The 12,774-nt window shown below is 54.4% G+C and overlaps 1 protein-coding gene across 1 annotated transcript in view; it reads left to right on the forward strand.

Annotated features, from left to right (window-relative positions):
* Positions 1-11,949, forward strand: part of PDE2A (phosphodiesterase 2A) — a 63,750-nt gene extending 51,801 nt beyond the window's left edge. Inside the window, exons 13-31 of the mRNA XM_036258962.1 lie at positions 66-196; positions 2,442-2,553; positions 3,028-3,067; positions 3,219-3,282; positions 3,688-3,760; positions 3,890-4,067; positions 4,296-4,408; positions 5,066-5,143; positions 5,987-6,109; positions 6,565-6,635; positions 6,919-7,041; positions 7,392-7,479; positions 7,698-7,745; positions 8,827-8,901; positions 9,075-9,174; positions 9,432-9,544; positions 9,938-9,976; positions 10,113-10,219; positions 10,559-11,949. Coding sequence (XP_036114855.1) covers positions 66-196; positions 2,442-2,553; positions 3,028-3,067; positions 3,219-3,282; positions 3,688-3,760; positions 3,890-4,067; positions 4,296-4,408; positions 5,066-5,143; positions 5,987-6,109; positions 6,565-6,635; positions 6,919-7,041; positions 7,392-7,479; positions 7,698-7,745; positions 8,827-8,901; positions 9,075-9,174; positions 9,432-9,544; positions 9,938-9,976; positions 10,113-10,219; positions 10,559-10,769 — 1,887 coding nt within the window. The 3' untranslated portion in view covers positions 10,770-11,949. The remainder of the gene's footprint in view (positions 1-65; positions 197-2,441; positions 2,554-3,027; positions 3,068-3,218; positions 3,283-3,687; positions 3,761-3,889; positions 4,068-4,295; positions 4,409-5,065; positions 5,144-5,986; positions 6,110-6,564; positions 6,636-6,918; positions 7,042-7,391; positions 7,480-7,697; positions 7,746-8,826; positions 8,902-9,074; positions 9,175-9,431; positions 9,545-9,937; positions 9,977-10,112; positions 10,220-10,558) is intronic.
* The last annotated feature ends 825 nt before the right edge of the window (positions 11,950-12,774 follow it).

The following is a 12,774-nucleotide window of genomic DNA, read 5'->3' on the forward strand; positions in this document are numbered from 1 at the left end:
AGGGCGAGGGGAAGGAAGCATACTCTCTCCCTCCTCCCCTGCCCTGACTCACCTTCCCTTTGCAGGAGGATGTGCAACAGCTGCAAAGCATGTTGGGCTGTGAGCTGCAGACCATGCTCTGTGTCCCTGTTATCAGCCGGGCCACGGACCAGGTGGTGGCCTTGGCCTGTGCCTTTAACAAGCTCGAAGGAGATTTGTGAGTCTGGGTGGGGTGATGTGGAACAAGCGGTGAGCTGAGAGCCTGGAAAGGGTTCTACTAGGGCAACAGTGCTAGACAGGGGTTACTGTTCCAGCAGTGGTGGGCTGAATGGTTTGTCAGTGCAAGAGACTGGGATTATGGGATTATGCAGATTATGAGGATGCTAGGCTCTTGCAGATGCTGTGGCTGAGGCACAGGTAATTATTGACTCTCCATCACCCATTTTAGCTTATTTAAAGTCATGTTGAGGTCCAAATGAGCTCCCCTTCTTTTTTCCCACTTTCTGCAGTTGGGGTTATCCAGTATTAGGGTAGTGGCCTTCCCTCACTTGCCATCTCATCCCCTGCTTGGCATTTCTGCTGGAAACTCCCTAATGGAGGAGCAGTGAGCCCTGGGATGGTGAACTCTCTGGGACCTACAGAGCTGACACAGTGGACAATGGCTAAAGGGAATACAGGCTCGGGGGCCAGGCTAAACTGAGGGTCTTCACAGGCACTGACAGGGCAGCTGTAAGAATCATACAAAATGTAGTAGAGGGCAGGACAAAGACAGATAAACAGGCTTAGTTAGGAAGAATAGCTCAGAAACTGAGATTAGATTTGGGGTCTAAGAGTGGTACCATACATAGATCTCATGTCCTATACCAACTTCCTAATTGGCAGTAGCCACCTGCATGAATGAAGCATTGTGTTAAAAGTGGATCTTAGTGCTATGATTGATTAGCTCTGCCTGTCTTGGGAGTAGGCTCAGTATGTGAATGCTGCCACACTTGGTCCAGCAGATCTAGCAGTTTGAGCTGTCATATAGGTAGGGAGGAACAGGCAGATAAAAGGTTGAGTCCTGATTCCAAGATGCAGAAAGATGCTGACAAGATGCTTGGCCCCTAAGGCTCAAGCTAACAGGCTGGGTTTGAGGGCCTGGAGCTCCTGCAGGAAGTGGAGACTTGGGATGTTAGGCCCAGAGAGGTGTCAGAAGCCTAGGGATGGGGTCTGCAGGGGTGGGCAGAGATCTGGGAGTCACAGGTCTGTGTAACAGGACCTTCCAACATGGAATTCTGTGGGCAGTTGGGTGAACCTGGGGAAATGAAGATAGCAGGAGGATGGGGGATCTGTGTCATTTGGTACAGGTGAGCATCCTAGTGGTGGGAGAATTTATGCCATTCAATAAACACATGTTGAGCATGTACTGTATTCAGCTGTGTGCTAACCAGATGGCCTTGGGGGAAAGGAGTACAGAGTGAGTGGCGGTTCAGCAGGGGCTATGACCTCTGGCTGCTGGTTGTGGGTCTGGGTTCTGAGATGGCCCTAGCCCTGGAGGAGAAGTGGTATTGGAATGTAAATGAGATGGGGCCTGGGTGACAGCCTGAGGCCCAGGTCAGGAGCAGAGCCATCTCTGGGTTTCACATACTTCAGGGAGCGAGTGCTGAATGATTGCATGAATCAAGGTGGGGTTCAGTTCAAAGCACTAACTGTAGAGAAGCTGCCTGGAACTCAGAGAACAGGGACTCCTTCAGCAGGGAGTGTGGTGGGGCTGGTGGCCAGGGGAAGAGTACAGTTAAGACATTTAGCAAACACTTCCCAAACATCTCCCCTGTACCAGGCTCTGCATCAGGCATGGGGTGATACAGTTACGGTCCCTGCCTTTAAGACTTAAAGTTTACTTTCAGGGCATAGAGGGAGGAGGGTGGGAAAGGTATTCTAAGTAGAGGGAGCAGTGTAGGGAAAAGCATGAAGGTGTGAAGGAACCAGAGGTTTTCTCAGAATGATGAGGATTTTAGTATGGCTGAAGCTGAGAGACAACTAAAGATGAGGGAGAGTCTGGGGAGAATAGGACAGTGACAGGAGCCAGACAAAACAGGGCAATGCCATCCCCCATCCCTGAGCCTGGAAGGGCTTCTGGAGAGGAGGAGATGAACACCCAGCTCTGCTGGGCAAGTGTCCTGAGGGAGGAGACCCATCCTCACTCCGGGTAAATCTGACGTCAGAGGAGGGAGACAAGGCTGGGCTTCAAGAAGCAACAGTCTGAGAAGGAAAACATTTCGGTCTGAGGAGAATTAGAGTCCTCCCCTCAGGGAGCCTCCTGCCGACAGAGAGGCTGTCCTGAGCAGCCTGTGCAGTGAGCAGCCCCAGAGGAGGAGAGTGATGGTTAATTAGCTGGGGATCTCTGAGTGGGCTCCTGGAGGAATGGAAGAGAGGAGAAATGTCATCAGCTCCCCTTCTGATGACCTCACCTCCCTCACCAGATTCACGGACCAGGACAAGCACGTGATCCAGCATTGCTTTCACTACACCAGCACAGTGCTCACCAGCACTCTGGCATTCCAGAAGGAGCAGAAGCTCAAGTGTGAGTGCCAAGTGAGTGACCTGCCTTGCACCTCTCTCAGGGGCAAAGTCTCCCAGCTCTCAGCTCCAGCGATTCATCCTCAAGGGAAAAGCCCATGTCCATCCAGACCACAGCAGGGGGATTACCTACTGCTCTGGAGGCCTCTTAAAGACGGAGGTCATTAGTTCCTCCGAAGGACCACTGGCTGCAGGCATTGTGTGCGATCACCCTCTAGTGTTTAACTCGGGTACTACAGAACCATGTGGGTGGCTGGAGGCAGAGGTGAATGTACATATGAGACTCTAGATTTCTATGCACTTTCACTGGGGCAATTCCTCCCACACCTTCGCTTGTAGCCAAATGGCATAATTAGACTCTTCCAGTCTCCAGCATGTGCAGAGAGCCCTAGGAGAGGAATGAAAAGCCCCAGGGGATGTCGGAGATGGGTTAGAGAGGTCACCTTCTGTAACCTGAAACCCTGTGACCTCTATTTTTCTCCATTCCAGGCTCTTCTCCAAGTGGCAAAGAACCTCTTCACTCACCTGGGTGAGTGCACTGCCCTCCCCCATGCCTGATTATGGGGTGGGGGTGGGAGCTGGAGTTTTGGGGAGGAGAAATGGAAGGGCTTGGCCTTGGCATTCCAGCTCAGTCTCACCACTGCACCCCACCCCACCCCCCATGCTTCTTTCTGTCGCAGATGATGTCTCTGTCCTGCTCCAAGAGATCATCACAGAGGCCAGAAACCTCAGCAATGCTGAGATGTGAGTGAATTTACCCCTGGGAGGGGAGAGAGAGGCCCCAGCCTCATCTCCTTTCCTCCCTCCACTGCCTCTAGTGGGACCCCATCACGTTTTGTGTGATCCTTTACTTCATGCCTGTGACCATCAAGACTGTAATGTCCAATGACAGCAGAGGCAGGGCTCGCTTTGCTGGCCATGGGTCCTCAGCTCCTAATAACAGTGCGTGGCACTGCACTGAGAGTAGGCACTGCAGAAAAAAAGGCATTGAGCTGGACTAATGTCTTTAGTCAGCCAGCCCTGAAGAGTCTCACCACAGATCACTCCTTCCTGGCCTTGGAAATCCGGGTTTTGCCTCAAGTTGTGAGAAGTGGGGGGTGGTTGGAGATGGGTGTCAGGGCCCCATGGACCAAGGCTGTCTCCCCACAGCTGCTCCGTGTTCCTGCTGGATCAAAATGAGCTGGTGGCCAAGGTGTTCGACGGGGGCGTGGTAGACGACGAGGTGAGGCAGGGCCGCACACGTGGAGAGTGTTGCCGTGGTCCTGGGGGTCGGATTTCTGCAGAGGGCCTGGTGGCCGGCTCCCTGAACAGTCACTAACATTTTCCTCCCAACCCATGCCTGCCCCGGCAGAGTTATGAGATACGCATCCCGGCCAACCAGGGCATAGCGGGCCACGTGGCGACTACAGGCCAGATCCTGAACATCCCGGACGCATACGCACACCCGCTTTTCTACCGCGGCGTGGACGACAGCACGGGTTTCCGCACGCGCAACATCCTCTGCTTCCCCATCAAGAACGAGAACAAGGGTGAGGGCTCCCCGCAGAGGGGCGGAACCGGGCCAGGCCGGGGCGGGGCCTGAGCAGGATGGGGCGGAGCCGAGTGGAGGGGTTGGCAACCCTTCCCCACTGCTCTAGTGGCCCCTAGCAGACGGCACAGGTTTCTCAGCCATGGGACGTCCCTTGAGGACAACCTGGGAAGGCAGATCCCTGCTGGACACATCTGCTGCCTGGTCCTAGCCCCTCTCCCACCCCCAGAGGTTATCGGTGTGGCTGAGCTGGTGAACAAGATCAACGGACCATGGTTCAGCAAGTTCGATGAAGACCTGGCCACGGCCTTCTCCATCTACTGCGGCATTAGCATCGCCCATGTGAGTGGGGACAGGGGCGGGGCCAGTTAGGACCCTCTGTTCTCCTCCCCACATTTGCTCTCCTTGCTCTGTCCCGCCTGGGACTCAGAGCCCCGCTGCTGGGTTGCTGTGCAACCTTCTGTACCATTGGTCACTTCTGGCCTCAGTTTCTCATCTGAAAATTTACTGTTTGCTGTCCAATCCCATTAGCTTCCCAGACCATGGGAAAACCAGTTGTCATTATTCACCTGCCCCACACCACCCTCCTCTGGAAGCAACCTCAAACCAAGCACCTGATCAACTTCTTTTTGTGACATGTTGGGTCTCATTGTCCGTAACTGGCAGATCTGCCATGGGACTCCAAACCATTGGTCCCTGACACTATCCCTCCTCCTTGCTTCTCTTCCTCTGCTGTGGCCTCTGGCTCCATCACTGAAGTTAGGGCAGGCTTAGGAGGGGATGCAAAGTGCCAGATCAAATGCTATGAGATACTAGGAAGCAAAGAAAAGGGAAGTTTAGATAAAGGTTGGATGGGGCATTATACTCTGGGCTGGAACTCTAAGGCTCAGACTGGGGCCAGCACAGGAGGTTCTATCTGACCCCTTTATCCAGTCTTAGGTATCTTGAGATTTCACAGCCACCCCACATAAGCCTCATTCTTTCCCTTTCTCCCCGCAGTCTCTCCTTTATAAGAAAGTGAATGAGGCCCAGTATCGCAGCCACCTCGCCAATGAGATGATGATGTACCACATGAAGGTGAGGCTTGCACGGAGCTTCTGTCCTCCTTCTGAGGTCTCAAGGTTCCCTGCCTCGCTGAATCCTCATGGGTCCAGGACAAGGCTGGGCTTTCTGATTACCCTTTCTTGAAGATAAGAAGATAGGCCCAGTGCAATGCCTGGACTCCAGCTCCAGGCATGTTCTGGTTCAGCCCTGAGGCTGGCAGTAGGACCCACCCCAGGGAAGAACTTGGTTCAGCCAGGTGTTCCCCATGTCCAGGGATAATTCTCATCTTGGGAATGACTGAAAGCTGAGAAGCTCTATTAGGCCCTTGCCACAGCTCCCCCGGGTACAGTGGCCCTAACATCCTGGGAAGTCCTAATTGTGATATTCCATCCCATTCCCAGAGCCTGTGTCAGCAACGCTGTCCAGGCTTTACTTCACAGTGTGTATGTGGTGGTCATGGTTGATTTAAACATTTCCATTCACCTATGTCTAAACCAAAGGGTACCAGACTTTGTAGACAGAGTCAAAGCTGTAGTAGGAAGGATTGAGGTTAGGCTCTGAGATGATCCCCCTCCCCAATAAGGAATCTTCAAGTTAATGTCTGTAAAAGGCTAACATGGTTTGGGGGTGTCACAAAAGGGTATCCTCTGTCTTTGCCAAGGATAGGTTGTTACAGATGAGGGTGATCACAGACAAGGAGGCACAGTAGGTGGGCTGCAGGGCTATGAGGGGAGGATGGTGATCTCCTGTCCAGTAACAATCCATGGACTGGATGGCTCAACTGGGTACACTCTGAATTACCTCCCCCAGAATTTGAGAGTGAGGACACTGGGTGGGTGTAGGTCATCTTTTAATGCTCTGGCTGGTCCCCTGTAGGTCTCTGATGATGAGTACACCAAACTTCTCCATGACGGGATCCAGCCTGTGGCTTCCATTGACTCCAACTTTGCCAGTTTCATCTACACCCCTCGCTCTCTTCCCGAGGATGACACCTCCATGGTGAGCTCCCTCCCTCCCCACATGGAGATACAGAATGTACAGGCAGAGGTTTAAGTTAAATATACACAGGAACTTTCTGGCAAACCAGAAAGGCTATAGAGTCTCCCTTAGAGATGGAGTGGGCGTGGTCTGCCAGCATGGGCCATGGGGCCTATCCAGAGGCCAGGGGCTGGCTGGATGATTGCTGAGGACTGCTTCAGCATGTGGCCTCAGGGTTGGCACCTCACTCCCAGTGTTTCTAAGATTTTATGTGAGCTTGGTTCCAAGAGTTCTTAGATCTCATATTTCTAAAAGTTCTTGGCCCTGAGAATTCTTGGTGCTGCCATGTTATGGTTCTTTAATATAGATCTAAAGATCCAAGACTCCAAAATTTTATAGATTTCAAGAAGGGCCAAAGCAGAGGCTCTGTCTTGAAACTGACAATCCCTCGGTCACCTCCCTTCTGCCCTCTACAGGCCATCCTCAGCATGCTGCAGGACATGAATTTCATCAACAACTATAAAATTGACTGCCCAACACTGGCTCGGTGTGTGCCCCCAGCCCCCTCCCCGCTCATTCAGGCAGCCCCATCTCTTCCTCCTTCTGTCCTCAACTCTCACATCCATTGCCCCAGCCTCCTGCGGAGGGGTCTCTCTGGGACTACTAGAGAAGACTCAGTCTTGTGGGAGTGGGCAGCATCCATGAGTGAGAGGCAATTCCTAAACACTTGGGACCACGAGGAAAGAAAAGGAATGGGGAAGGGCAAATTCTGAAGGGCTACCTGGAGGAGGGGAACCTGAGGCCCATTTGCTGCCCTGCCCCCTCCCCAGGTTCTGTTTGATGGTGAAGAAGGGCTACCGGGATCCACCCTACCACAACTGGATGCACGCCTTCTCTGTCTCCCACTTCTGCTACCTGCTCTACAAGAACCTGGAGCTCACCAACTACCTCGAGTGAGTGGCTGCACTTCCCCATCGGTCAGCTGCTGGGGTCCCCCTTCCTTGGGACAGGGAATACCTTCAATGTGTGAGGCATTTTACATGCACCACCTAAGGGGATCCTCTTAACAGCCTAGTGAGGAAGGTTACATAGCCCCATTTTCTGGGCCAGACTTACTCATAGTCACATTCCCCGGGAGTGATGGGCCTGCCAAAATCTAAACCAGGGCTTCTTTCCAGGAAGGGGACCCAGGTGTCCAGAGCTCTTGTCCTGGTGGCTCCTGGACATCTCACCCAGCTCTCCCTCCTCTGGAGGTCTGGGGAGGAAGCTATGTCTGGACCTCTCTCCTCTGTCTCCCAACCAGGGACATCGAGATCTTTGCCTTGTTTGTTTCCTGCATGTGTCATGACCTGGACCACAGAGGCACAAACAACTCCTTCCAGGTGGCCTCGGTGAGATCCTGCCCTCCTCTCAGTGGGCACCCTCCCTGGGGTGTCTGGGAGTGTCACTTTAGCTGGTGAGACCAGGAGCCTGAGGCTCTTCCCAGCTTTGTGCTGGGCTCTGAGGTGGAGGAGGGGAGAGAGCAGAAGGAGCAGGGCTGTGCTTAGCCTAATATGGAGGCAATCGGATCTGGATGTGCGGAGTGATGGAGTTTTCCTGGTTTTTCCAGAAATCCGTGCTGGCTGCGCTCTACAGCTCTGAGGGCTCTGTCATGGAGGTACCACCATTTTCCCCAGCCCTCTGCCTCCCATCCCCCCACCTCATTCTCTGTCCTCCTCCTCCTCCTCCTCCTCCTCCTCCTCCTCGTAAGGCCTGTGATGTGCAAAGTTAGACTGTGATCCAGCTCCTTCTGTTCCCAAACTCTGCTTTTCAGACAAGCTGTGAGAGCTGCAGCCACCCCCAGAGCATGTCTGGCTCATTTTCCTGGATGGGTTTGGAGGGGTGCAGGTGTGGATGGGGGTGCAAGTCAGGCTCAGGCTCTGCTGGAGCCCAGGTTTTCAAAAAAAGATTTGTATTAAGCACAATTCTCTTTGCATGTCTGGGAACACCCCATGCAAACCCTCTCCACCAAGCCTGGGAGGGGCTCCATTCCCATCACACTCAGCATTGCCTTAGATTATTTGCTTTGGGTCTCCCCCCACCCCAGATGGGGGCTCCTTGGGGCAGAAACAAAATCTGAGATATCTCTGAGTTCCCTCACTTGGCACAGAGCTTGGTGCAGAATGGGCATCAAACTTCCAAGGTTACCTTACCCCATGCTGCCCCCACCATACACCCTTCAGAGACTGCCTGTGCTTGCACACCCCTAGAGATGAGGGGCTCACTCCCTCCCGGGAGGCCTGGTAGCAGCCATGCTTCTGCCCTCTGCACCCTGCTGGAGCCTCCTCCTCCTCCGACTGACAGCCCTTCAGTGTCCAGAGACAGAAGCCTTACCCCTGTCTCATCACTGCCTTTTCTTGTCAGCAAACAAATGTTCGCTGCATGAATTAGTGTCCAGGACTCCGAGGCATCATTTCAGAACCACTCCAGTTTGCGAGGCCCTCAGAGCTTACTTCATTGTGGACCTCCATGTGACAGCTGGAGAATCTGGGGCGCAGAGCCAGCCAGGGCCTTGCTGGGGTCACACCGAGGGTGGAAACAGAGCCCAGAAAGGGAACTAGGACCCTGACTCCCTGATTCTGCCTTTTCTGCTCACCTTGGGGGCCAGGGCCGGGCCGGGCCTACTCCTTCTTTTGGGGTCAGTGGTGAGGGGAGCCCCCCACTCCATCTGGGCCCCATCACTCCTTTTCCCCCACCAGAGGCACCACTTCGCCCAGGCCATCGCCATCCTCAACACCCATGGTTGCAACATCTTCGACCACTTCTCCCGGAAGGTGATGGGGTCGGGGTGGGGAGGATTTGGGGTGGGGGTGGGCCGGGCAGTGAGGCGGTGGGAGCCAGGAGCTGGCTCAAAACAGGAGAAGGGAACTATGGGTGGAAGCTCCTCAGGACCAGAAAGTGGGTGGAGGGTCTAGCAGGAGGCCGTGACATCCCTGCCCGTACCCAGGACTATCAGCGCATGCTGGACCTGATGCGGGACATCATCCTGGCCACGGACCTAGCCCACCACTTGCGCATCTTCAAGGACCTCCAGAAGATGGCTGAAGGTGCCTGCCTTTAGCCCTGGGCCTTGGGGTTGGGGAGGGACCCCCAAGAAGGGGATTTACCTGGGGAGCATCCCCAAGAGTTTAGACCCACCCCCTCCAGCATCAACCCACAAGGCAGACCCAGCCCTGGCCTCTTGGTTCCCATGCGAAATGCCAAATTCCCTGGACCACTTGGGGTGGGTCCTGGGAGCGTTGTCCTCAGAGAGAGAGGCCAGGAGGCTGGGCCCTACTCCTTGACCCCATCCTCTCCCCAACAGTGGGCTATGATCCAACCAATAAGCAGCACCACAGCCTCCTCCTCTGCCTCCTTATGACCTCCTGTGACCTCTCTGACCAGACCAAGGGCTGGAAGACCACAAGGAAGATCGCAGTAAGGGTTGCTCCTCCCTGGGAAGGTGCAGGCTGCAAACCCTGCCTGGCTCTGTGTGGCTCCTGCACCCTAAACACCCTTTCTGTGCTGAGCTTAGCCTGGATATTTTGGGGAGCCAGAAACCTAGACCATGTTACAGTAACAGAGAGATTCAGAGAAGGGCATGGACTCACCTGGGGTCACACTGCAAGTCGGTAGCTGGTGGAAGGTGGGCCAGAACCCAGCCACTCCTCCCCATCTGGGGCCATCCTCCTGACAGGCTGGAGATGGTGAGGACAGGCACTGACGTAGAGCTGAGGGAGGCCTCAGTTTGCTTTCTTAGGAATGGGCCGTAGAGGAGCTTGGGTGGGTGGATCCCACTCACAGGACGTAATCAGAGTGTTGGCCTTTCAGGAGCTGATCTACAAAGAGTTCTTCTCCCAGGGAGACTTGGTATGTGGGGAATGACCTCAGGGTGTCCAGGTGGAGGGTGGGTGCTTGGCCTGGGGCGAGGAAGGGCTGGGTTACCCCGATCCTGGTGCCTATTGGAGGAGGAAGAGAGGCAGGCCTGATGACTTAATGCCTGCAGGAGAAGGCCATGGGCAACAGGCCAATGGAGATGATGGACCGTGAGAAGGCCTACATTCCTGAGCTGCAGATCAGCTTCATGGAGCACATCGCAATGCCCATCTACAAGTGAGGGAGCTCATGGGGACTCGGGGAACTCTGTTCAGAGGTGGGGGAGGGGCGCTGTTCAAGGCCATCATAGCAGACACAGGTACTGGGCTGGGTTTGGCGCAGCTGCACTGATCTACCCCCTGCCTTGGCACAGCTGTCTTCTGCTTTACCCCTAAATGGACCCTTCACTTTATCCTTTGTCCCCTATGAAAAAGACCATCATGATCTCCTTGAGGGTCTAGCCCTATGCCTTACACTCTTATGGAAGCGCTATCTGTGGTATAGCCCTAATCTTTCTTCCTGTCACTATCTGACTTCTGACCTCTAACCTCTAACCCTGCCCATGTGCACCCCCAGGCTGCTGCAGGACCTGTTCCCCAAAGCAGCAGAGCTGTATGAACGAGTGGCCTCTAACCGTGAGCACTGGACCAAGGTGTCGCACAAATTCACTATCCGAGGCCTCCCGAGCAACAACTCGCTGGACTTCCTGGACGAAGAGTATGAGGTGCCTGAACTAGATGGCACTGGGGGTCCTGTCAATGGCTGCTGCAGCCTTGACACTGAGTGAACCACTCCGGAACCCTTCCCCACCCAGACCTCCTCCTACAACCCTCCACTGGCCTGGCCAGATGCCTGGGACCAGAGCCATGGGTCCTGGGTTCCAGACCAGAACTTCCTGTGTGACCTGGGCAAGTATTGACCTTCCAGGCCTCAGAGTTCTCTATATAATGGAAGCAAGACTTCCAGCCTCACCAAGATCTTGTCATTTGTCTTCTGAGAGCACAGGGATGACCCATGAGTAGGGGACCCTGCTCTGCACCTCTGACTGCACCTTGGCAAGTCCTCTCCAAACCACTCCTCTGAGGCAGCCTGGATGGTTTCTCCTGGGTCCCAGTCCTGCCCCACCAGATCTGTACCCTTTCCCCTCGCCAGGATCCTCATGCAAGGAGAAGGTAGGACAGCTCAGTGAGCAGAGGGTGGGTCTTAGCTCTGCTGGAGGACTAGAAATAGGCACAAGGTCACAGGTGCCTCTGAGGACTACCACTATACTTATGGTGAGGATGGGGTCCTGGGGTGATTGATGCAGAAACCCCATAAGGAAGTGCCAGGGGCACTTAATGCTCTGGGGAGAAGGGCCTCAGGAAGAAAGCAGATTGGAAACAATGGGCAGGAAGGATCCCTGGGCTGGGAGACCAGCTCTTCCTGAGTCAGCAATGCTTCTTCTGGCTATGTGACCTTGGGCAAGTCCCTTCCCCTGAGTGAAACAGGAGGATGAAATAATCTGTTCTCTGAGACCCTTCTTAGATCAAAATCCCCATAGCTCTTTGGAATCCTTGGAGAGGCCATGGAATGCCCCTGAGACCCTAGGTCAGAGAGCCAACCCTAAGTCCCTCAGTGGCCCCTTGAGTGTACTCCCTTGGCCCGAGCTCCTGCCCCATTCCTGCAGCCAGAGAGGGACCTGGCCTCAGCCCTGGCGGGGTGTCTCTCTTCTTCAAGGCCATATCCACCCATGCCCTGGGGCTTGGGAGACCCTATAGGGCCGGGCCTCTTGGGTCAGCCCGGCACCTTCTCCCTTCTCTTTTGTTCTGTATGTGTTGTGGGGTGGGGGGAGGGGGGCCACCTGCCTTACCTATTCGGAGTTGCCTTTAGAGAGATGCGTTTTTTTTTAGGACTCTGTGCAACTGTTGTATATGGTCTCGTGGGCTGACCGCTTTGTACATGAGAATAAATCTATTTCTTTCTACCAACCCTCTCCCAAGGTGCTGTTTGCAGACTTTTTGCATGAGGTTGGGAGGAAATAGAATTGGGGGAGGCACATGCCCAATATGCCTAGCCCCTCATCTGGCAGGGGAGAGTCATAGGCCTTTTGGGTTACGCCTGGGCAATTCCTGTGCCTAATAGTGGGAGCTGAGGGGTAGATGAAAGATGAGACCTAAACATGGGGCAGTGAGAGGACATGGCTGGCAGAGACTGTTGACCAAAGAGGGAGAACTGAGGGTCTGAAGCAGTCGGGGAAGCTGCCAGGAGGAGGTGGTCTTCTGCTCCTCCTAGACTCTCTGTCTACTGGCCTACTCTAGTTGTAAGTGCCCATACAGCTAGAGCCTGGGCCTGTGAACCCCCTTCTATCCACTGGAATGTCTATCTGTGTGTCCTGTCAAAGGGACACCCCTGAGTCTGACTCTATACCAGATACAACCCTGAGTGGTTCTGTAGTCATCCCCCTGCTATCCCAGCTGTGAGTGTTTGCCTCCACACAGAGGGGCACAGTTCAGATGGAGGCCATGGAAAGTCTCCAGACCCTGTCCCCTCACTTGCCTACACCCCTCCCATCTTTTTTCCCTGTTCATCTCCTCCAGATCTGTCAAGTCGACATGTTCAGGGCTAGCCGCTGGGATCTCCTTTGCTGGGGGAGGGAGGAAGTGAAGGACTGGCAGATGGACAGTACCAACCTGTCACCACCCAAAATGCCACCAGGGTGCTAGCCTTGCCTTTGGGACCACAGAACTTGCCTACTTCTGCTCCACAACTTGTGGTTTGGAATCTGCTCCTCTGTGATGAGTGGCCTCAGGGCC

The sequence above is a fragment of the Molossus molossus genome, unplaced genomic scaffold (genome assembly GCF_014108415.1).
Source record: "Molossus molossus isolate mMolMol1 unplaced genomic scaffold, mMolMol1.p scaffold_m16_p_13, whole genome shotgun sequence".
Taxonomy (NCBI): domain Eukaryota; kingdom Metazoa; phylum Chordata; class Mammalia; order Chiroptera; family Molossidae; genus Molossus; species Molossus molossus.